General features: G+C 44.4%; 1 protein-coding gene across 1 annotated transcript in view; it reads left to right on the top strand.

Annotated features, from left to right (window-relative positions):
• Positions 1–2,002, top strand: part of UBXN2B (UBX domain protein 2B) — a 30,648-nt gene extending 28,646 nt beyond the window's left edge. The window contains exons 8-9 of the mRNA XM_065399463.1: positions 762–923; positions 1,840–2,002. Of these exons, the coding sequence (XP_065255535.1) occupies positions 762–923; positions 1,840–2,002 (325 nt within the window). The remainder of the gene's footprint in view (positions 1–761; positions 924–1,839) is intronic.
• The last annotated feature ends 23,778 nt before the right edge of the window (positions 2,003–25,780 follow it).

The following is a 25,780-nucleotide window of genomic DNA, read 5'->3' as shown; positions in this document are numbered from 1 at the left end:
AAATTAAATATCAGTAAATCAGCATAAATAATATCCTGAGAGGGTGAAGAGACTGAGAAAGGTTGTAGCAGGCACAGTCAACAGGGTGTATGAAAGCATAAGCTGAAGCACTTAGGGCCAACTGCCAATGTATAATTTACATAACCACTTACATTATCTCCAAATATGGCCCATAAGGTACAATGAATAAAATTAAAATCGTGCACATGTTGTTTCGTGCTCTAGTATTAACATACACAAAAATGTTGTTTTATGATCCTCTCTCCATATATATATAAAATTATGCAACTGTATTAGCCTTCCCTTTTATAGTAGTGATGTGCATTAAATTAGGGATGTAAAATGTTTACCGGTTAACCTGTAAGCATTAGTCTTACTGGTTAACCCACCTTAACCGTTAATCCCTGCACCAGCCCCGTCCCTTTAATCTGTTAACCATTTAAATGAAATATTTTTTATTGTTTAAACGGTTAACTTTTTAAACAATATTTATATCCCTACATGAATTAGTCCTGTATATAAAAAATAATGTACAAGAAATCTCATGTATGGAGAAAATGTTCTTGTGTAACTAAAATGCACGTATATAAAATCTTATCCATATATTAATGCAAACAATTTTGACACTTTTCAATACTCAAGTCAATTAGTATACGGTGCATGATACTGGTTTCAGATAGAAAAGAGAGATAAGAAATGTTCTAGAATGCATCTTTTCAGTTGTGCTTTCTTTCAGTAACACCTATACTTCAATCCTTTAGCCTCACACCTGAAATTGTCAGTACACCTTCTTCCCCAGAAGAAGAGGATAAATCCATTCTTAATGCAACTGTTCTGATTGATGACTCCATTGCAACAACTAAAATTCAGATTAGGCTAGCGGATGGAAGCCGTTTGATACAAAGATTCAATCAAACACACAGGTAAACTAATGCCATAGAGATACAAGTAACCACGCTTCTTTCAGTAAGATTGTTTTGTATCTAGTAGATAGAAAAGGAACTAAAATAGCAGCTGGCATATAAAAAGGCAAGAATGATGGTAAAACAGGTAAAGTGTATAAGCAGTTTATTAATTATGAACGTTTGCAGTAGAGGAACACTAGTTGTAGAATAACACTTTTGGAGGTGATCAGATTCAGGCATTTGGTAACTGTTAAATTTATATAACTTTCATCGTACATACCCGTATTCTGGCTTTTTAGTTTGGATATAGCTTTGAGAAGCACTTTTGTTTGGCTGGTTGATGTGTGGTGTTAGGCAATTACTCATCCGTTCTAAGGGTGCATTTGTTCCAAGTTTGGCAATGTTATGCTGTTGTCACACTTCCTGCTCTACATGTATGTGAGAGCTATGATGTTCAGAGTGAGACAGTTTTGGCTGTGGTGCAGTCAGTGAGCAGAGGGACTAGCAATGCGAGGGCTCTTTATTTTAGCAGACATTAATAGTACAACCTCTCCTTTCCCAGTATTTGGTTGAGAGCAAGTTGGCTGAAGCTCAGTCCAATTAAAATAATGGTGATGCTGGCAGGTTGGGAATAGAGCTGTGCAGGAAACAAATTTCCTGTCCTGTTAAAATTGTTGAGGTTTCAAAAACACTTCCATTCTGCATATGGACAAAACAGTGACATTTTAGGCAGTCGCAAAGAGCCGGAGAGAGATGCACTCCAGAATAGTCAATGCCTGGTGCATAGGGCACTCACCTGGGATGTGGGAGTGCATGCTGTATTCTCAGTATTCAAATTTTTTACCTTTACTGGTGTTGGCAGCTGATTCCTGTATAAATTAAATCATTAGTAATTTTCAGTGTTTATATAATACCATTATATTTATTCCAACAGGATTATGGATATTCGAGACTTTATTATCCAGTCCCATCCTGCATTTGCAGCAGCTGACTTTGTTCTTGTGACTACATTTCCAAATAAAGAGCTAACAGATGAAAGTCTGACACTACAAGAAGCAGATATACTTAACACTGTGATTCTTCAACAACTAAAGTAATCTTGCACCTGTCAGTGCAATATAGCTTTTGGGGGTAGGTATTGTGCCAAACTGTCATACAAGGATGCTTCCAGTGGTGCAGAGGGAGGGAATCAAATCAACATCTTCTTTCACTTGTACAGATCAGTTTTGTTTTTATTTCTGTTCTGTCTTCCAATGATAGTATATTTGAATCAGATTTTAGAGTGTTTTTAGAGTTTTAAAACTAAGCTTGTATAAATTGATACGTTCCAAAACTCAGCAAAAACTAATAAGCTACTTGAGAAACACAGCTATCACTTTATTATTCAGATATTTTTAGGGCAGAAAAGCAGTTTTTTCAGGGAGTCAGTGTCTTTTTACACACTTGGTAAGTCTTGCACTAAGGAAATGATTTATGCTGCAGTGACAAACAGCCTTTTGAACACTTAACTCAGTAGGTTGAGATATGTTTATTTCCCTTAGCACATAGATTTTCAGGTATTCTCTTTGTAAGTTGACATGTGTACATGCCCTAATATGATTTTAAAATATTCTGTTTGTAGTGTTTTGTTGGTGCAGTATAATTATTTTATGTAATTAACCTATAAATATTTTTCCTGTAAATTATCCTATAACCTTCACTATGAATGGATCAGTAACAAACGAAAAACAAATCTCAGCCTTTTCTGATTATATTTAATATTGTTCTCACTCATATTTAATATTTTTCTCACTCATGCTCCAGTTGTAATTCTCATGTTGGAAAGAATTTACTTTAAACAGAAATAGTAGAGAGTAATAGCAACTAATGGACAAACATCAAGCTCCACATTTTCAAAAGAAATGGCTTGATGATCACATTCAAACACCCATGTTCAATCGAGACCTATGCAGATACACAATTCCATGCGTAAGCAGTTATTTAGGTGCCCAAATAACATTTGTGTGCACAAACACAAGACTTGTTTATGCAGTCACTTGAATACACAAAAGATGATGTGCAGTTGTGCATGCAGTTTTGTACCTCGACTTTAGCTCTTCATATTTGTATTTTGGCCAAAAGTGTTATATTTTTAAAGTAGTGCAATGGGGATTTAGTTATGCAATTTTCTTTATTCTCACTGGCAGCTGCGTGATTAAACCATGGCAATTATTTGAAAATATATTTTTTTCAAAGAGTTTAATCCTGCATTCTGCTGTGCAGATAGAATAGTGTGAAATAGAAAATGGGCTCCTGTACTTACACAGCCACAGATATTATAAATCTGCATACTGTGTGTCAAAAGAGAGGATCAAACCTTAGATGAGGTGAATGGGCTGCATCCCATGTGCCAGTATGTATAGAATGTTATCTTTAATATTATTTCCCAAAAACTTGAAAACTTAGTTCACTATACTTAGCTCACCCTTGGTCAGTAGAATTTATTTTAAATTCTTACCTCAAAGTAGACATTTCCAACTATAAGTAATTTTCAATCATTTGCAACCATATATGAGGTCAAATGGTTTGTAAGACAAATATCTGCATGATTTAAACAATCACAAAAACATTGTGTGTGCTAATCAATAAAGAAAAGATTAAGCTAAAAATGTCCCAGACAACTTTTTCATATTCTATTATTCTCTTTTATGTTGTGACAAAGAAGCAGTTGTTTGTGTGTTTTGCATGGTGAGTGTTGTGTATTTGGGGTGAGGGAGGAAGGAAATATATGTTTAAAACAATTATTTTAAATACTAGACCTAAATACTTTGTACATAAAATATAGATTTCCAAGTCAGAGTTCTGATATGGTTCTGAACCACTCCAAACTTTGGGCATGTTTGGATTCAAGGATTAGCTTCACGTCCATCCCTAATAAAATATAAGCAGTGCACAGGTAATAACAAATTAAACAGCTTACTTTGATGCATAAGGAACGGTGGTTACATAAAAGAAATAGGTTTTCATTTTTCAGGGTTGTTCAAAGACATAACTACATGTTGTTACCCTTTCTTTATTTTAAATAGCCAGTGAACTTCTAATGTAAGAGCTTTGTAACATCTGGGTACAAGTCTTTACTTCAAGATTAAAGAGTTCAGAGAAAATACAGCATGCATTTGTATTTATTAATTATATCTTTGGAGGTATTCAGGCAGCAGTTTTTAAACTTTTTGAGCTGACACCCCACCCCCTCACCCCCGAGTTACAGTTTTTGATTGTGCCCCCCAACCCAGGCAAAAATAGACACAATACCTGTCCATCCCCCCTAAGGTTTTCAGGCTGGGGGAAGGTGCATGCGATGGTCTCTGGTCATGCATCTGTGCAGTCCCCTGCACACCACACCTTGATTCTCCTTACCCTGGCTAGCAGTGTGCTTAGCAACATCTAATCATAGGTGCCAAGCTGCTAAGGAATCCAACCCCCTTTATTATTAGTCTCATGTACTTCTGCTCTGAAACACATTTGGATTAGGTCCTATGTGAGAAGTGCCATCTACAGAATCTCACTTTCTCAACCTTGCCTGTTACAGCAACCCGACCCTCTACATACACAAGGGAAAACCTTGGCTGAAAGAAGCTCTTTTGAGTTATTTTAAAAGATGGCTGCCCAAAACATTTTTTAAATTTAGTTTAAAAAGCATTTTTGGCATTGTTGGATGGCAATAAACCCTGTTAGATACATTTTGTACTCCAGGCTATACGGTGCTGGTTTTCCACCCTGTTACAGCTCACTTGACAGCTGATACTTAATTTTGTTTTAGTTAATCCAGTAAAACTGGACTTTGATCCCCACTGGTGTGTAAGCAGGGCAAGAGCTTTGCTGATATAGTACTTATTAGATTTCTGTTGTTGCCAATCTAAGCAAATACTGTTCTCAGATCTCAGCCTTAGAGGTAGTGAGGAAGGCTCTGCTTGGTTTTATCCCTTCTTGTAAAACTATGTGGACTACATTAAAAATATAAGTAGATAGCTGTTCAGAGCTGTATATTTTATTTTATATTATATAATAGGTCAGGCAACCTTTGACAGGAGACAAATTTGAGAGGATTTTGAACACAATACAGGTAAGATATTTCAATAGAAGTTTTACTTTCCAAATCTCTTTTCAATTCCACACTGACTATTTCCAGACATGACAAATATTTTCTGGTGGATATTCAGCTATACCTGACTTTCTGAATAGGCTCAACATTCATGCTGTCTCCATAGATGTTGATCCTGCAAACACTTACGCACATACAAAAGTTGACACACATGAGTAATTCCATTAAAATTGATGGGACCACTTCCATGCATAAATCAGGCATATTTGCAGGACTGGGAGTTTGGATTGTCAACTGTATGGCCCCACCACCATTGATATCTTTGAGGACCTGGGCCTTTCTACAGGTCTTTGTATGTGTTTGTACAGTACCTACCTAGCACAGTGGCTCTGCTGTTCTGATTGGGACCTCTGGATGCTACTAAAATATAATTATTAAACAATACAGTTTGATAAATTTTTTATTTAGTTTGTCCACCTGGAGCTGTTAATGGGCAAGCAAAATTAGCCAACAACAGTGTATATTATACTCCAAGAGCTGTCTCTGTGACGCTCTCCAATAAACCAAAATGTTTGTCTATTTGCTTTATTTATTTATTTTTTTACCCTTTTGAAGTGATTGTTTAGCTCAGCCCATAAAAATTCAGAAAATGCCAACCTGGCAAGGTCTGTTTGCCTGAAAGCCTATACAGGCAGCTATTACCCAATCTACTGCGCAAGCAGAGCAGGTAGTGATGACCTGGTGTTAGTGATTTCCAAATGACCTTCAGGAGTGGCCAAGGCGAATTACAAACAAGTTTCATTTTATGACTTTTCCTAGAACTGTGGCATGTGGAGTAGAGTTCTTAAAGCCCCATCTGCTGCAAACTCAGATACTCTAACTGAATAGTCTCTGAAAAGTACAGTAATTAAACCCTCATTAAATGTTGCTGCGATAGAGTTAAACCTCTATCATAGAGAAGTAGATTGTATTTTACTAATACTGAAATCTTTATGCAGAGTATTTACAGATAACCTTTCCCATATAATAATGACATGACATTCAGTAATACTGTTTCTTGTACTGCATTCTGTATGTTGTATTTCTGTTTAAGGCAATCAAAACAGTATGCTGGTTTTGTAATAAAACTCAACCAGGCAAAACAAATCTGGATTAGGGTTTTGTTTCTAAACTCGGCCATGATTTGCCAAGGCTTGTGCATGTGTTGTTGAAGTTTGGCTAGTTGTCATGCACATTGGGGCTGATTTATGGCTTTGGTTCAAAAAAAGTCAAAATTTGGCTGTTTCGACTGTCTTTGAGTTCATCTCTGTGATGGAGCATCTGGGTTCTATCAATTATTTATACTTTGCAGCAATGGAAAAGTGATGGAGCCTTCAGTAAGAGGCCTGGATAAACTGGAGACAGCCAGACCAAATAAACTGCACAAGGCTGTACTTGAGTTTGGTGGTTAAGCATTTGAAAGACCGCCATTAGCATCATGCAAGTGTCCTCTTATCCTCACTGGCGCATCCCCTAGACAATGCAGCTGTTCACCAATCCCTAAATTGTGTGTCTGTAGCTGGAGAAAACTGGTCTGGGTTAGGAGGGGAGTATCTCTCCAGAATCAGCCATGCAAGGCTCTCAGTTTTGACCAGGGTTGGGTCACAGATAAGACCTGCTTTCAGGACCACGTTCAATTTTCTTTTCTTCTCTTTTAATGAAGCTAAGGGATGCGGTATATTCTATGAATCATTTCTTTTATTTTGATGTGCTTCTCTTCATCTAATAAATCTTGTTTTAAACAAGTGACTGTTGTGTGGGTGTGTCACATAATCCATCCCCAGAGAGAGCAAAGTCTTTTAACCACTAGGGGGAGGTAGAGAAGGTAAAAGTTGTGCCTGGAACCTAACCCACTCTCTTCACTCATTCTTGGTCAAAACAGCATGAAAACCAATGGCCTCTCCCAGTGCAGTGGGTTACAAAAGGCTACAGTGAGTATTAGAGGTAAGGAGGGGCCTTTTACAGACCCAAAAGGGAGACATGAGTTAGCACAGAAGCAGTTGGCAATCAGGCCTTCCCATAATGGAACAGTGCTGTGAGCCCACCCCCCGCACTGATACGAGTGGAGCTTGGGCAGTCAGGGCTAGTAGTTGAAGCAGTGGCAGTAAGAAGCCAGGAACAGCTTCTGTTCAGAGCTGGAATCAAAAACAAGGAGTCTGAGAGCAAGCCAAGAGGCAGGTCCATTGCTATGCTTGGCAGGAAGTCCACCTTGTTGTATGGACACTTCCTGGAACAACTCCTGGGCTTAAATAGAGTGCCTGGACCTAAGAGAGACCACAAGGGAAGCTGTCAGTCCAGCCTTCTGAGGCAGTACTTCCTGTGGTGTTTGTCTCTACAGGGTCTATGTGGTAATGCATGCAACCCTACCTTGGCCACAGGGTCGCAGCGTGGAGGGGTGAACCATCCCGCAGACCCACGTTCCAGTCCTCTCCCTGTAGGACCTCACATCACCTTTCCCCCTTTAGGGGCACCCCTAACTGCTGAACCAGGCTTGTACAGGTGGTTTTTATGAAAAGGCATCCACAAGGTCAGATGCTTGGATATGGGCAGCTGATTCCCAGGACCATTCTTCAGGGCTGTAACCTCACCAGTCAATGAGATATCAGAGGAGTGTAGGATTGGAAGGAACCTCAATAGGTCATCTAGTCCAGTCCCCTGCACTCAAGGCAGGGCTACGTAATAACTTGGCGATTCCTGACAGGTATTTGTCTAACCTGTTCTTAAAAACCTCCAGTGACAGAGATTCCACAATCTCTCTAGGCAATTTGTTCCAGTGCTTAACTACCCTTACTGTTAAGAAGTTTTTCCTAGTGTCCAACCTAAAGCTCCCTTGCTGCAATTTAAGCCCATTGCTTCTTGTCCTATCCTCAGAGGTTAAGGAGAACAATGTTTCTCCCTCCTCCTTATAACAACCTTTTACATCCTTGAAAACTTATCATGTCCCCTCCTCGGTCTTCTCTACTCCAGACTAAACAAACCCAGTTTTTTTCAATCTTCCCTCAGAGGTCATGTTTTCTAGAACTTTAATTTTTTTGCTCTCCTCTGGACTTTCTCCAATTTGTCTGCATCTTTCCTGAAATGTTGTGTCCAGAACTGGACACAATACTCCAGTGGAGGCCTTATCAGGGCAAACACCTACAAGATAATAAGGTGATAAGTAACAGGCAGCATGAATTAGTCAAGAACAAATCATGTCAAACCTGACAAATTCATGCTGACTGTTACTTATCACCTTATCTTCTAGGTGTTTGCAAAATGGATTGCTTGATTATTTGCTCCATTATCTTTCTGGGTGTTGAAGTTAAGTTGACTGGTCTGTAATTCCCCAGGTTGTCCTTATTCCCCTTTTTATAGATGGGCATATATTTTTCTCTCTTCCAGTCCTCTGGAATCTCTCCTGTCTTCCATGAGTTTTCGAAGATAATCACTAATGGCTCTGATATCTCTTCAGTCAGCTCCCTGAGTATTCTAGGATGTATTTCACCAGGCCCTGCTGACTTAAAGACATCTAAGTTATCTAAGTAATTTTTAACTTGTTCTTTCCCTATTTTATCCTCCGATCCTATCAAGGGGCATATTTATACCTTACGCGCCCCTAAGCACAACCTCTTCAGCACCCTTCCTGCCTATAGCTGACCTTGTGTTTTCCATTAAAAAAAAATTAAACTTTTAACCCACTTAACTTTTAGGCACCTCTAGAACATCAGTGCCCCTAGGCATGTGCCTACTGTACCTGGAAATCTGGCCCTGATCCTACCTCATTTTCACTGGCATTCACTCTGTTAGACACCCATTTGCCACTAACCTATTTGGTGAAAACTGAAACTAAAAAGTCATTTAGTACTTCTGCCATTTCCTCATTTTCATAGAATATCAGGGTTGGAAGGGATCTCAGGAGGTCACCTAGTCCAACCCCCTGCTCAAAGCAAGACCAATCCCCAGCTAAATCATCCCAGCCAGGGCTTTGTCAAGCCTGACCTTAACAATCTCTAAGGAAGGAGATTCCACCACCTCCCTAGGTAACCCATTCCAGTGCTTCACCACCCTCCTAGTGAAAAAGATTTTCCTAATATCCAACCTAAACCTCCCCCACTGCAATTTGAGACCATTACTCCTTGTTCTGTCATCTGGTACCACTGAGAACAGTCTAGATTCATCCTCTTTGGAACCCCCTTTCAGGTAGTTGAAACCAGCTATCAAATCCCCCCTCATTCTTCTCTTCTGTAGACTAAACAATCCCAGTTCCCTCAGCCTCTCCTCATAAGTCATGTGTTCCAGCCCCCTAATCATTTTTGTTGCCCTCCGCTGGACTCTTTCCAATTTTTCCACATCCCTCTTGTAGTGTGGGGCCCAAAATTGGACACAGTACTCCAGATGAGGCCTCACCAATGTCGAATAGAGGGGAATGATCGTGTCCCTCGATCTGCTGGCAATGCTCCTACTTATACAGCCGAAAATGCCATTAGCCTTCTTGGCAACAAGGGCACACTGTAGACTCATAACCAGTTTCTCGTCCACTGTAACCCCTAGGTTCTTTTCTGCAGAACTTCTGCCTAGCCATTCGGTCCCTAGTCTGTAGCAGCGCATGGGATTCTTCCGTCCTTAGTGCAGGACTCGGCTCTTGTCCTTGTTGAGCCTCATCAGATTTCTTTTGGCCCAATCCTCTAATTTGTCTAAGTCCCTCTGTATGCTATCCCTACCCTCCAGTGTATCTACCACTCCTCCCAGTTTAGTGTCATCTGAAAACTTGCTGAGGGTGCAGTCCATGCCATCTTCCAGATCATTAATGATCTCCATTTTCTGTTGTCTTTCCCTCCTCATTGAGTAATGGGCCTACCCTGACCGTGGTCTTCCTCTTGCTTCATTCATTTGTAGAATGTTTGCTTGCTACCCTGTATGTCTCTGTGGCGGGTTGGGTCACAGAAACTCCCACAGGACTGTCACTAGATGTGCTGAGATACCACTGGGAACAAACCCCTTGCCAGAAAAGGCTTCCCTCCACTCCCGTCTTGCTGAGCTAGACACACCAGTCTACTCCAGCACAGACCAAGAGATTGGCCACACCACCCTGCAGTTCACAAAAACTAAGATTCACTTAGCCCAGGGGCTTCTCAATTAACAGGGACTTTCCAAGCACTCAGTATTCAGTCTTTCTGGGAGCCTAAACCCTGAATACATCCGTTTTACTCTGTATAAAGCTTTTACAGGGTAAACTCAAATTGTCCGCCCTCTATAACACTGATAGAGAGATATGCACAGCTGTTTGCTCCCCCAGGTATTACTTACTTACTCTGGGTTAATTAATAAACAAAAGTGATTTTATTAAGTATAAAAAGTAGGATTTAAGTGGTTCCAAGTAATAGACAGAACAAAGTAAGTCACCAAGTAAAATAAAGCAAAACATGCAAGTCTAAGACTAATGCGTTTAAGAAACTGAATACAGTTAAATCTCACCCTCAGAGATGGTCCAATAAGCTTCTTTCACAGACTAGACTCCTTCCTAGTCTGGGCCTAATTCTTTTCAGGCTAACATTGTAGTTTATGGCCTGGGTCCAGCAATTACTCACACCCCCGTAGTTACAGTTCTTTGTTCCAGTTTCTTTCAGGCATCTCTTTGGGGTGGAGGGGCCATCACTTGAACCAGCTGAAGACAAAATGGAGAGGCTTACAGGGCCTTTTATATTCTCTCTCTTGTGGGTGGAAACGCCTTTGTTCTTCTGTGCAAAATCACAGCAACAAGATGGAGTTTGTAGCCACCTGGGAAAGTCACATGTCCATGAATGATTCAGCTTTTTAAAGATAGAGCAGCCACTTCTCACATGCTACCTTGAACATTCCCAGGAAGGTGCCTCATATGTGGATTGGAGTCTCCCCAGGTCCATTGTCAGTTAAGTGTTTCTTGATTGGGCACTTAATCTGAAGAGTTCCTTCACAATAAACTGGCCAAATGCTTCACTGGTGCTACTTAGAATCAAACACATTGAGATACAAATATATAACCAATATTAATAACTTTAAATATAAAAATGATACATGCATACAAATAGGATGAATATTATTCAGTAGATCATAACCTTTGCAAAGATGTTACATGGCATATCGAGCATAAAACATATTCCAAGTATGTCATATTTACATAAGCATATTTCTATAAAGCATTATGGAGTGTAGCATCACAATCTCTAACTAGTTTAATCTCTTTTTGTGGCTAGTTTCCACTTTTTTGTAGGACTCTTTTTTGAGTTTCAGATCATTGAAGATCTCTTGGTTATGCTAGAGTGGTCTCTTGCCACACTTCCTAGCTTTCCTACACAGTGGGATAGTTTGCTCTTGTGCCCTTAATAATGTCTCTTTGAAAAACTGCCAGCTCTCTCAAACTGTTTTTCCCCTTAAACTTGCTTCCCATAAAAGCTTACCTACCAACTCCCTATGTTTGCTGAAGTCTGCCTTCTTGAAATCCATTATCTTTATTTTGCTTATAGCCAGGGCCGGCTCCGGCTTTTTTGTCGACCCAAGCTCAGCGAAGGGGGGGGGGGAAGCTGCGATTGGCAGCACTTCGGCGGCTGCTCTACCGTGCCGCTTCATTCTTCGGCGGCAATTCGGCAGCCGGTCCTTCCCTCGGAGAGGGACTGAGGGACCCGCCGCCAAATTGCTGCCGAAGACCCAGATGTGCTGCCCCTTTCCGTTGTCTGCCCCAAGCACCTGCTTCCTGCGCTAGTGCCTGGAGCCGGCCCTGCTTGTAGCGAGGAGGCACAGCCTCCCGCCCTGTCAGAAGGGAAGAGACCTGAAATCACCCCCTGGTGGACAGAACCAGGCTACCCGTGGTCGCCCCGCCGGAAGCAGAGGGGCAGGACAGGAAGTGGGACTATAAAAGGCCAACCTCCTAGCTCAGAAGGGGGAGAGCTGCCAGAGGAGCAGGATGTCGCTTCCTTGCTGCCAGAGCCCAGAGCTGAAAGAGATGGCTGCCCGACGAGAGGAGTTACCTGAATTGCCGGAGACCAGCAATGCCGATGAATTGCCGGGGCTGCCATTGGCTGTTTACCCAGGGGAGACTGAGGATGACCCAGGTACCCCAAGCTGGGGAGGGTAGGAAGGAGCCCAGGGACACCAAATAGGGTTCGGCTGTAGAATTATTGTGAACTGGCCAGCATGTTGCGGGCGGATCCCCACTGACCTAGTGGCGAACTACCCTGCCACCAATAGGGCCCTGGGCTTGGATGCAGTGGAGTGGGAGGGCCTGCGTCCGGCACCCTACCTGTGAAGAGTGGCCACCTCCCCACTAATAGGCCAGGAGGTCTGAATTGATCTGGCACTTGCCAGAGCTAGGGCGCCAGGCGCATTTGCTGCCACTCCCGGTTGGGAGCTAATTCCCCACCCTGAACTGCTGGGCTGTGTCGCACAGACTCAGCCTGAGATATAAACTATGAACCGCCCTGAGTGAGGGACTGGGGCGGAAAGACTAATTAAGGCCTGGGCTGATTGCGGACCAGGCCTGCTCACTGCCCTGATTGAGGGATTTGGCAGAAGGACTAACTACTAATGGGACTAATCACCAGGTGGACTCACTGGCTGTGAGCTGCGCCCTGCTTGCGAAGCAGTGAGGAGGTGCAGCCACCTGCCCTGTCAGAAGGGGAGAGACACACGCACCTCCTTACATTGCTCTTTTCCCTTCTTCTATTCCTTAGAATCATCCTTAGATCACTTTCATCCAAGCTGCCTTCCAATTTCAAATTCTCAACCAGTTCTCTCTATTTGTGAAAATCAAATCTAGAACAGCTTCTCGCCTTCTGTTGACAGATACAGTATGGCCCAAGGAACTGGTAGTTTTGTTTGTGGGACGGCCTATCTGTGCACAGGTGTTTTGTGGCAAGGCACACATTTTGGCCTACTGAAAGTGTTGGTCTCTCCCTTCATCTACAGTCTGCATATCACTTTGCTTCCTCAAAGAGGCCTTTAACTCTTCTTGGACATGGTAAATCTATTGAATCCAGTCAGTACCTGCCAGATTTGGGGAAGTAACACAATTGCCGGGTGAAACCCATAATTGGCCGAAAAAAAGATTTGACCCAGTGGAGTTATGGTCAGTCTTATATGTGAATTCTGTGTAGGGCAGGAGTGCAGACCAGTTGTTCTGGTGGTAAATGACGAAGCATCGTAGGTATTGTTGTAATATTTGGCTTACCCTGGCCTTCTTTCTGTGGGTAGTATGCTGAAGAGGTGTAAACGCGGACTCCAAATAGCAGGAAGGCTTCCTGCCAAAAGTGTAAGATGAACAGTGGGCCTCAATACTAAATAACATGGTCCAGGAGCCCATGAAGGCAGATTACATATTTCTCTGGAAGCTGAGCTGTTTCTTCAGAGACTGGTGGTTGGATGCAGGGGATGAAGTGTGCCATCTTGGTAAGTTGGTCCACAACAGTCAGGATTACTGTGAGGCCAGGAAGTTTGACAATAAATGATGGCCACCCAGGGTCTTGGCAGGGTCTCCAGGGGCAGGAGAAGGCCAAGTAGTTTGTGGTGGTGTGTCTTGGGGCGGATCCACAAGTAACAGGAGTCAATGTAAGTCTGTATTGTGGCTTGCATTTGAGGCCACCAGAAGAAATGGAAGACTAGGTAATAGGTTTTAAGATGACCAAAATGCCCCACTTGGGGAGAGTCATGGTACAGATGCATCACCTCTATCTGGGGAACTCCCAGTGGGACATATATGCATCCAGTCACATATATTATCCTATCCTGCATAGAGTGTTGTCCCTTTCCCCCTGCCCTTAGCTCTTCAGAAGAAATCCCCTTCCTTGAGGCCAGTTGAAGGTGATTAGAACTTGTTGAATGATAGTATTCAGGAAATTATGGGGCTTGACAATGCAGGGCAGCTCCTGGCTAGGCTTTTTCTGGGCCTGCGTGATATTCCCCCTTTCAGGATAGTGCCTCAGCCTTACCATTTTGGCCCCCAGGAGATAGGTAGTGATAAAGTCGAAGTGTTAGAAGAATGTAGCCCACCTGAGTTGTCTCTGGTTCAGTGCTTTGCCCTTGCGTAGATGTTCAAGGTTTTTGTGGTCCGTATAGACCTGTACTGGACATGGAGTTCCTTCAAGGTAGTGACACCACTCTTCAAAAGCGTCTTTGATTGCCCAGAGTTCTGCATCCAAGACCTCATAATTTTGCTCTGTGGCAGTGAGTTTCCTGGAATAGTAGGTGCACAGATGTAGTAACTGTTGGGAACCATGCCTCTGAGAGGGCACTGCCTTGATTGCCATGTTGGATGCATCAGCTTACACATGTGGGTGTACCAGGGCAGTGATGAAGGTGAGTTTGAGTTGAGCAAACACATGTTGGGCTTCAGGGGCCTGACAAATCTTCCATTTTTATGGATGAAGGTGGTCATAGGCGCTATTTGCCCAAAGTCTGTGATAAAACACTAATGGAAATTGGTGAAGCCTAAGAAGTGTTGGAGGTCTCAGGTGCACCACAGCATCGCCCAGTTGTGAATGGCCTCCACCTTTTTCTGATCCATCTCAATACTTTCTGGGGGGTAGAATAAACCCTAGGAATTCTTTGGAGGTTTGGTCAAAAACGCACTTCTCCAACTTCACGTTCAGGTTGCACTGATGCAATCTCTCTAGGACGGTTCTAACATGATGAGTATGCTGCTTCTTCAGGAGATGGGATCATGATCCATGCCTAGAGTGAAGTGTTTTCTTTGCGTGAGCAGGCCACTTGTTTCTGAAGGCCCTTATTCTCGGCCAACAGTTGGCCTGCAGTGCATGGTTTTCAGCCTGGAGGTGGGCAACCCACTCCTGCAGTTCTGTTGCTCTTTGGAGTACCCTGGTTAGTGGGAAGGCTGCTACTTCCATTCCCCCAACTGGGGCCATTTCTGTGGGGGAGGTTAGGTGTGGGTCTATGCAAACTGTCACTACTGGAGCTTGGGAGGTCAGACATAGTGATCAGAGCGGTAGCAGTGAGAAGCCGGAAACAGACCTGAAGTCAGGAAGCAGGAGTTAGAATCAAGCATCAGACCTGGAGTCAGGAACCAGGCACTAGAGCCGGAGTCAGGAACCAGGAATCAGAGCGGGAGTCAGCACAAGGAGTCAGGAGTCTAAGGCTAGGTCTATACACTACAGGGGGGGGTCGACCTAAGATGCGCAACTTCAGCTACGTGAATAGCGTAGCTGAAGTTGCGTATTTTAGGTCGACTTACCTGGCTGTGAGGACGGCGGCGAGTCCCATCCCCACAGAACCTCACACCCAATGCTTTTCTGCCATTTGAGTTTCCCCAACCATCTGAATCCTTGAGGGGCCTCACTCCTTGATTGTTGTTTTGGTTTGGAAGGGTACAAGAAACCTTCAGCCTAAGGGAAGGGATCTCTCTTCCAGTATTACCAATCTGCACAATTTCATGCAAGTAATGGGGTTTTGGCCCTCACTGGTGCCAAAATCTCCCACTGATGTAAAATGCTCAAGCTCGTTGTATTTCAGCCTTGCCTGGGCAAAACCTCCTCTGACTGGCTGCTCTTGCCTGGGAGGGGGGAAGGCAGCCAGTCAGGGCTTCTACATGAAACAAGCAGAGCTGTCATCCCTCCTCAGGAACTGAGAGGAGGTGTCAGGGAGGAGGAGCAGCCAACACTATTCTCACAGACCAGAAAGAGCCCAGCAATTCAGGAAGCTCTGCCGCTCCTTCCTCCCTCCCCTTCTGCGAACAATGGGTCAGACTGTTCTCTTCTCCCTGCCCCACCATGACTGGGAAGGGGAAGAGGGGGGTGAAGAACCCCTAGCGCTGCAGGAGGAGTGGAGATGCACTGAGGGGCAAAGGACAGGAGTGGGGCTGCGGGTGCAGAATTAACTTCTGTGCTGGGGGATGACTAATGAGATGTGGGGCACAGTATTAATTAATTAGAACTTTGGGGCAGCCAGCAACCCTAGGGTTACCATACGTCCGGATTTTCCCGGACAGGTCTGGCTTTTTGGGCCTCAAATCCCTGTCCGGGAGGAAATCCCAAAAAGCCGGACATGTCCAGGGAAAATAGGGAGGGAGGGGCCGGCAGTGCTCGGCCAGGGGCCGGAGCCGCTGGGGCCGGCGGTGCGGGGCCGGGCCAGGGGCCGGGGCCGGGGCAGGGCCGGCAGAGCTCGGCCGGGGGCCGGCGCCCCAGGGCCCGAGCCGAGCCGGGCGGGAGACGCCGGGGCCAGAGCCTCTTGGCCTGGGCCGGCCGGCCGCCAGAGGGAGCCGCTCGGCCGGGGGGGCCGGACTGGGCCGCGCCCCGCCCCAGCCCCAGCTTACCTGCTGCCTCCCTGTTTCAGGCTTCCCGCGAACATTTGATTCGTGGGAAGCAGGGGAGGGGGAGGAGCAGGGGGCGGAGCGTTCAGGGGAGGGGGCAGAGTTGGGGCGGGGCTGGGGGCAAGGAAGGGGCGGAGTTGGGGTGGGGCCGGGGCCCCGTGGAGTGTCCTCCTTTTTTTTAAATTAAAATATGGTAACCCTAAGCAACCCTACCTGCAGTGGGGCTGGAATCATGGAGGTCTCTGAATCTGGGAGTGCTGGCCATGCTGTCACATGCACACACCGGAGCTGGGCAGAGGGAGGTCAGAAAGGAAAACACAGTATAATCTTTGGGCCCCAAATTGTAAGATTTTTTTTTTTTTTTATTCTCATGATTTTGGGTGGGTGGGGTCTGATTCATGCTTGTTTTAGCCTTTGGGGCTGACAATACTACTCCTCTTCTCCCTCACTGTTTTCTGTGGCAGAGTGAAATTGTCAGCCAGGGACTTCCTTGGTGTCTTCAGACTCGTTTAAATTTCTTCCCTACAATGTCTGATGTAATTCCTATGAGCTCAAAAGGGTGGAGTCAGAATGGGGGTAGCTTCACCCATCTGTGAGAAACTGGCTTTGATGGGGCTCCCAAATAGGGAGAAATTTCTATTCCTATATAGCCACAGAAAGCTTTTGTGGGTCAGAAGCTACAGAGGCAATTTTATCAGCTAGGAGTACCTTATCTTTATAAACAGCAAACAAAAGCAGTAGCCTAATGAAACAACAATCATTGGGTTTGCTTTTTGATTAGGCCTTAATTTAACTTCTTTTCAGGTAAATTTCAAAGTAAACAAGAAAGATAGAGCCCTGCCTCTGAGCTGTTCCAACCTTTTGCATAAAGGGGTTATCCAAGGTGCATCTCACCACTCTTCAACATTTGTTTTACTTGGACAATGGCTGTGCTGCAGTCATGTAACCTGTGCACCAAAGTGTAATGTCAACCGAGTGGCCTGTCTTTGTTTGTTCTGATGAATCAAGGGCAGATACAAAATTATTAAAAGAATACTGCTCCCAAAATACCTGGGGGTGTTCCTCTCTGTTATTAAAAGAATACAAATGCTACCTACGTTTTTCTGCTAAAGGTTAGAAGTGGCATTTGAAAGAGGGGTCAGTATTGGCCTTACTTTCTTACCATTGAAATCAATGGTAAAACTCCCATGTGGAGCAGAGTTAGGCCAACACAGAACACCCATGGAAAATCCTACCCTAAAGCAGCTCCAAAGCAATGGCCTGTAATATGTCCGTGGAGAAATGTGATGCAGGATCTACATGTAATTCCATATAAAGAAAGGTGTTAAAAGATTGTTAAGGTTGCATGGTTAAACCTTCAGATCAGGATATGCCAAAGTTAATCTTAACTCTCCCTTTGTGTGCACACATTATAATATCCAGTAACATTTTTGAAAGCATCTAAGTGACTTAGGAACCAAAGTATCATCGAAAGTCCATCAGCCTTAGTCTCCTAAGTGCTTGTCACTTGCTGTGGTGCAAGTAGAATTCATTTGTTACCGGTACGCTGCACCAGCTAAAGAGGAGGGGGCACATGACCTCCCCTCGTGACCCCTCATGTGACCCTGCCCCCAGCCTGGGGCCCCGCGCTCTCCCTCACCCCTCCCCATGATCCGTCCCATGTTACCTTGGGGGGGGGGGGCGGGGGGGAGGCTGGGAGCTCTGTTCTCCTCCCGCTGTGCCAGAGACTTCTGAACCTCAGGGCTCTCCGGAACCGCAGCAGTGAAAGGAGCAGAACATGGGGCCACCGGGTGGCCCCACACCGGCAGCTTCTCCAGCGCGGCTGTACTGCCCCCAGCCCTTAAACACAGCTGCATCTCCTGTCCTGTCCGTGGTCTGTACAGCAGCCCCACCGGAGGACAGGGCTGGGGGGGGCGAGGCTAGGGGTGGTACAGCCAGGTCGGAGGAGCTGCCGGCATGGGGCCACCCGACATTCAGCTCCTTTCGCTGCTGTGGTCCCCAGGAGAGCCCCGTGGTTGAGGGCTCTCCTGGGAACCGCAGTGGTGAAAGGAGCAGAATGTGGGGCCGCTCCTCCAGCGCGGTTATACCGCCCCCAGCCCTGTCCTCTGGCAGGGCTGCCTACAGACTCCAGACAGGAGACACTAGACACAGCTGCGTGGAAGGGCTGAGGACAGTACAGCCACGCCAGAGGAGCTGCTGGAGTGGGGCCGCCCGGTGGGCCTACGTTCTGCTCCTCCTGTGTCTTTCCGGTATGGCGTACCAGCTATAAATAGCGTACTGGTATGGCATAATGCACTGGACTGCCCTACTTGCACTGCTGGTCACTTGTGAAAATGGGACTTTGGCAAATGTCCCATACCCCTTCATTTCAACATCTTATACTATTTCTTAAATAATATCATTCAATATTTTTATCATATTACATACATGTAGCATCTTATAATATTTGTTTTCATGCATGTATATTTATCCTATTTTCATTGCCACTCTCATCCAGTCTATTTTTATTGGCTTAGCCTTTGATAAGTTTATTACAATTTTACATAATATATACAATTCACATGCAAAAAACTATGCAAAAATGAAGTTAAATCTGGACATATATATCAGTAATTTAAGGGGAGAAAAAAATCATGAGAATGTTGTAATTCTTCCCAAAAACAATCATAACAAAGGAAATTCAGAGTTAGGGTTAAATGTAAAAGAAATCCAAGCATGTCAGTGTCTGGAAATGAACAGTTAAAGCACCCAGACAATCTTAACTCTGCCCTGTAATGATGCCATGAGGGTAAAAAATGATTATTTAAAAAAACCAACCCTAAATTGTTTTTAAATGTCAGGTTAATCTAATTTGGGACCATAAACATTAACATCCCTTTATCTTAATCAGATGGTTATTGCATGTTATCTTATTTATGTTATAGTTATCAAATATTTTATTTTTTATACTAAATAAATATTAATAATAATACTTACCTAAGCTGCTGCTGTTAGCTGTTATTTGACAGCCTTGAAATAGAACATATTTTCTGGCAATCATTTATTGGAAAACACCTGCACAAAGGTTCAAGGCTAATTGAAAGTGCAGTTTGTTGTTTAGAGATATCTGTAGTAGTGGAAGACCTTAACAAATGCTGTTCAAGGCTAAATGCTCAAGGCTGAATTCTATCACCAAATAACTTTGATCCAGAGTTCTAAATCCTGAGTGCTATCATGTGTATGTGTGCATGCGCGCTCAGTCCGCTATGTTTTATTTAGCGCATGTAACTATTTTGTTTTGTTGACCTGAAAGATAAAGAGATCAGTTCTAACAAATTCTGCTTCACAATTACTAGCACCCTTATTAGTGCTCTTGGAATACTCACAGAGAGGCCGAGAAATGAATGTGCATGGAGACTAAGGGTTAAATCTACAAAGGGACTCAGATGTTGCAATGGTCAGCATTGCAGTGCCTAATTTTTAGGCCGCTTGCTACCTAGTGAAATCCACAGCCCCGAGGTAGGCACCCAGGCTCCCTATACAATGCATGGGGAGAGTTGGGCACCTCAGAATGGGTTCCACAAAAGCCAGCACACTGAATGGGGAGCTAGCGAAAAACAGATTCTGAGGGAAAGGGTATGGCCTAAATCCCACCCCTCTCAGAACTGGGCATCTAAATCTGGGCTGGAGCAAGGTGCCTATCGCTATTCACAATGCACAGCTGTGAATCCTCTCCTGGAGTTAGGCGCTTATGCCATTTCTTGCAAGAAGGTTGGTGGTATATACTTAACCCCCCATAAAACAGCTGGAGTGGGGGAGGGAAAGGAGGCAGAGGGTATCCCTTTAGTCACCCCCAGTTCAATGCTTACCTCTACCTCATGTGAATAAGGGATTTCCTCATCTCTTAAGAGAGTGCTCTAATCACTAGACTCATTCTCACTATGTCCCGACGCATATTTAATTATTTAAACACAATGGAGAAACTTCTACCGGAAAGATTGAGAGAGACCTACACCAAAATATCCTGTAGTCCAATGTCAAGACACTCACCTGAGAGGTGGGAAACCCAAATTCAAATTCCGTCTTCACTTCTGGCAGAGCAGGGGTTCAGCCAGGATCTCCCACACCCTGGCTGAGTGCCCTAACCAGTAGGTCAAAGGTTATAAGAGAAGCCACCTCCTCCTCCCTCTCGTCATTAGGTGTGGAGTGCAGTGTGCTTTGGGCATGCCTATCAGATCAGGCCCCACAGACAAGAGAGGCGGGGAACACCTAGCTTCTTAGGTGTGAGGTCGGTGCCAGCCATCAGGCTAGAGGCAGCTGTGCACGTGCCCAGTGGCAGAAACTTAGACACCTTGGTGACTTTAAGAGCAGAAATGTAGGTGCCCGAGAGACTTTAAGCACTTGCACATTAGGCAGCAGCTGAGATGGGATTATAAGGATCTCAGTGGTTGGATTTGGGAGCCTAAAGTGGCAGTTAGGTGCCTAAATCCTTTTGTGGATCTGGTCCTAAATTAAATCATAAACCCAAATGGGTGTCCCCCACAAGGCACTTGACTTCTTGGGGGAAAGTCTGGCGAAGGTGATATTATGCTGTCCTTTCTCCACAGAATCCACACACAGAGCCAGATTTTCAGTTGTTGTGCATTGGCATAGCCACAAGGAAATAGAGCTATGCTGATGTATATTAGCTAAGGATCTGGCCATTGCATTGCATACACGCTTTTTGACTGTAGAACCCACTGGTAGTCAGTCATCTGCCCTTTATTGTCTCAGAAAAAAATCATTCGCTGAATGCTTCTGCACAAACATGGAGGAAAGCCTTCCAACTCTGGAGCTGTAGCTTTAAATCTGGATTCGATCATTGCCAGTTAAGAGTTTGATCTCAACCTTTGTTACAAGAGTGCTCTGTGTCTGTATATATGTAAATAGATAATGTGCCAATAGAGGGCACTCAGGAATATGTAGCATTGTTTTTAAGGGGTTTGTAGGAGCAATAAAGGGTGTTGCTGTTATGCACTACAAATAGCTTCCTTGGAGCAGCTCTTTACATCACCTCTTAAACAACCTTATTCTTAAATTATTTGTCCTTATTTCAAAGCACTCGTGTGGGAGTGGCGGAGGGGAGAGAGGTTTCTCTATAGCTGCTGGATGGACTGATAGTTAATCTCTTTCCACTGTCTAGCTTCTGAGGGTACGTCTTCTCTACCCGCCGTATCGGCAGGTAGCAATCGATTTATCCGGGATCGATATATCGCGTCTCGTTAAGACGCGATATATCGATCCCCGAACGTGCTCACCGTCAACTCCGGAACTGCACCAGAGCGAGCGGCGGTAGCGCAGTCGACGGGGGAGCCGCGGCCATCGATCTCGCGCTGTGAGGACACGAGGTAATTCGATCCAAGATACTTCGACTTCAGCTACGCTATTCGCGTAGCTGAAGTTGCGTATCTTGGATCGATTTCCCCCCCCCCAGTGTAGACCAGTCCTGAGTCTACAGGGCCCTACTCCTGCATGCTGCGTAGTATAAGACAAACATTCATGCACAGCATGGGAGAAGAGACAGAGGATGACATGCTGAGATTGACCTACCCATAGGCCATGCAGCAGCCATGCAAGAATGTCCACAGTACAGGTGGCACAAAGAAACTAGAGGGGAAACTGAGGATCGGGCCCTAAGTAGTGTCTTGGGGACCACTTTAGGCAATCTGTCACCCTGTAGTTCCAAGAGAGGCCGGGGACCTATCCCAGACCACCAGGACTATCAGTCTATTGCTACAGAAGGATCAGGGTATGCTCAGCACCTCTGAAAATGTGTATTGAGATTTGGTTACCTAACTGTAGGCACTCCAGTTTGAGATTATTGGCCTCAGTTACTTCTGAATTGTCCTGATGTTGAAGCAGTGACCAAGGATTGAAAGCCTCCTTATCTCACTGTTAAGCTTCTGAGACATGTTGAGTATGTCTACACTGCAATAAAAGACTCGTGGCACAGCCATGGCTGGCCCGGGTCAGCTGACTCCGGCTCAAGCTACGGTGCTATAAAATTGCAGTGCAGATGTTTTGGCTCAAGCTGCAGCCCGGACTCCCGTGAAGTGGGAAGGTCCTAGAGCCCAGGCTCCAGCCCAAGCCCAAACATCTATACTGCTATTTTATTGCCCCTCAGCCTGAGCCCCATGAGCCCAAGTCAGCTGAGCAGGGCCAGCCACAGGTCTTTCATTGCAGTGTAGACATAGCCTTAGTCTCCTTCCAATCTGCTCTTATACAACATGCTATGGAATTCTAATCACAACTCTCTCTACATACCAAGGCTTTCAAAAGGTGATTTAATCAACTGATGCACTAGCTTTTGAAATCTTTGCAGGATTTTTCTACCTGCTGTGATTAAGTTCAGAAATGAGTGTTTTCTTTGAAAATAACAAAAGAAATGCTGGGGGATATTTGTTTATCTTAACTGTGAACTACATTATGCCAGTTTTCATTTAAAAATAACATAAAATATGTAGCCTCTGTAGTAAATCAGACTAAGGATGTGCAATCAGACTTGTGATTGCAGCCGGGGTAGCCATACTTGGGCTAACTTTGATTGAGCTAGATCAAAGCTAGCAGGGTGAAGCTGCAGCAGCACAAGTGGTTGCGTGGGCTAACCCCATCCCTCCCAGAACCTTAGGTACATACTCAAGTGTCTATTTGATCTAATTAGATCAAAGCTAACTCGGGAATGTCTATATGTGCTATATTCGTACGTACCAATTTCATACCCTTACATGCACATGTCAGACATGTGAATCATGAAGAAACTTGTTTGAGTTTGTTTTGTCCCGTAGGGTTGTCAGTCTTGGCAGAAAACAAGCTTGAGTCAACAGTGGCCACTGAAGTGTATGTTTACATTGATATTGGTCCACTTAACAATATGTAACCTTTTCTACATCTTGCACCAAAAGCAAAAGTATTTAAATCTAAAGTTACTTAGGGGCAGTAGCTATTTTTGCCAGTGATCATCCTCTCCTAAGCCATCTGAACAGGCACAAGGAAGATTGTGGCAGACTATTCTGCTCAGGCCAGCTTGCATCCAGACAGAGGCGGTGCTAGCCCACTGGGGGCTCTAAGCAGGAATATTTTTGCCCCTCCACACATAACACATAATAAAAACTGAATAGGGGTCCCCCTTGAGCTGCTTGGGACCTTAAACAATTGCTTAGTTTATTTAAGCCGGCTCTGCATCCAGAATAACTCCAATTGCAGTTGCTGTAATGTAAATGAGAGCAGAATTTGGCCCTATGTATAGCCTGCCGGTTGTGTATGTTACCCACTTTACAAATTGGATTGTTCACCTGGTTCACGGACAGTGTGTATCTTTTTACACTGCTAGAGATATCTGTTTACTCTAAGATCATGGATGCAATTTTCAAAAGTGGCCAAATGACTTAAAAGCCTAAATCTCGAAGTAGATGGAGCTCAGATTTCTTAGTTACATTAAGTATTTCAGAAAATTTTACCCAATGTCTTTTCCTCATTCCTTCACCTCTGCCACTTGATTATAATGTCAGCATTTTCCTTCAGACACTGTTGTATGAAACAGTTTACCAGTAAGAGACAGTTATCTTCAGAGCGCATATGTGCTAAGTGCACAACTTAAAATCCAAAATAGGATCCAGAGCAGTGGTCCCCAACGCGGTGAGTAGATCTAAGTAGCTGAAGTTGCGTAACTTAGATCGTTCCCCCCCCCCCCCCTCAGTGTAGACCAGGCCTTAGACATCTATGTGCACCCGCCTACTGACAAGGGAGCACCCCGCTGCTGAAATGCCGCCGAGAAGCTTTTCGGCGGCGACGCCTCTTGATGACGCTGTTTCTCGGCTGCATTTCGGCGGCAACGCTTCTTCGCGTTGCCACTTCTCGGCGGCATTTCGGCAGCTGCTTGTCCAGCGGCCGTGCTCTTCGGTGGCTAGTCGTCAGGCGCCCACCACACTGAAATGGTTGGGGACCACTGATCCAGAGAAACTAAGGGTATGTCTATACTACCCGCCGGATTGGCGGGCAGCGATCGATCCAGCGGGGGGTGATTTATCGCGTCTAGTCTAGATGTGATAAATTGACCCCTGAACGCTCTCCCGTCGACTCCTGTACTCCACCGCCGCGAGAGGCGCAGGCAGAGTCAACGGGGGAGCAGCAGCGGTCGACTCACCGCAGTGAAGACACCACAGTGAATAGATCTAAGTACGTCGACTTCAGCTACGTTATTCACGTAGCTGAAGTTGCGTAACTTAGATAGATTTCCCCCCCCACCCAGTGTAGACCAGGCCTTAGACATTTGAAAGGCAAGTGAAAGATGTCCTATGTATGCTGTATCTGACTAACAGAAATTTAATGAATGACACCCTTCTCTGTAGAATGGCTCACCTCCATAAGAAAATACACAGCTGGGAATCAGATAAACCCTGAAAAAGGACAGGACAGAAAACTCTTCCTTTACTGTTCCCTTCCCACCCACCCCCTCTTTTTTTAACTGCTGGAATGAAGATAAACAGATTCTATGCCTAACAAAGAGGTCACAGCAGATGAAGTTGAATTGTTTAAAACTTACTGGGGTATATAGCCAGCAACATAGCTCTGACTGAAATTAAATGGAGGTAGGTGGCTAAATACCCTAGACTTTATCTCAACTTCATCAACTCTCACTTTCATTAACAATCTGAGGTTGACACACAGCTCCTAAAAGAGGAAACACACAATTACATAAATTGTATTTACATATACGTAAAAATGAATATTTTTGAATATTTGAAAAAGCTACAGATAAAGATTTGTCTCAATTTGCTAACAAATAGGATCTGTCTGTTTTTTGCTGATTGTATAGTCTTTAATTATCAGTGAGAGTTATTCTTGTCCACTACAGTAATTCAAATACTTTTTTTTTAAAAACCTACTAGTTGGACTACAAATGAACAAAACTCAACCTTGCAATGTTATCTGACCATAGCAAAAGAAGGTGCTTATTGATTGCTGAAGTATTTGGTTACATCAGCATAGGTGTAGCAGCTACAGACTTTGGACCAGTTTCTGCCCTCACGTCTGTATGACCTCACTCCTCAGAGGCACTGGTGTAACTCAGTCCAGAGTTTTCTCAGCTACTGGAGTAAACCAAAACACAGATGTACCCTCCCTACCCTCTTAGAACAACTCTCCATTTCTTCCTCCTGAAAGTAGCAAACAAGGAGAGAGAATCTCTTGCTCTGTCCTATCACCAGCAATGCATTGCACAAACTGCAGGGTGCTTTTTAAATATCTTTATCTGGGCAGGGTAGGTCGACCAGACAGCAAGTGTGAAAAATCGGGACGGGGGTGGGGGATAATATATAAGAAAAGACCCAAAAATCGGGACTGTCCCTATAAAATCGGGACATCTGGTCACCCTAGGGTAGGGTCATGATTGGAGAGGGAATGTAAAGGTAAAAGGGAGTGAAATGTTTTATTACTGAAAATAATGTGGAATTTAATAGTGTTAAA

This window comes from Emys orbicularis, chromosome 2 (assembly GCF_028017835.1).
Source record: "Emys orbicularis isolate rEmyOrb1 chromosome 2, rEmyOrb1.hap1, whole genome shotgun sequence".
Classification (NCBI taxonomy): domain Eukaryota; kingdom Metazoa; phylum Chordata; order Testudines; family Emydidae; genus Emys; species Emys orbicularis.
Note: the sequence above shows the minus strand (reverse complement) of the source record. Positions and strands in the feature narration are given on the sequence as shown.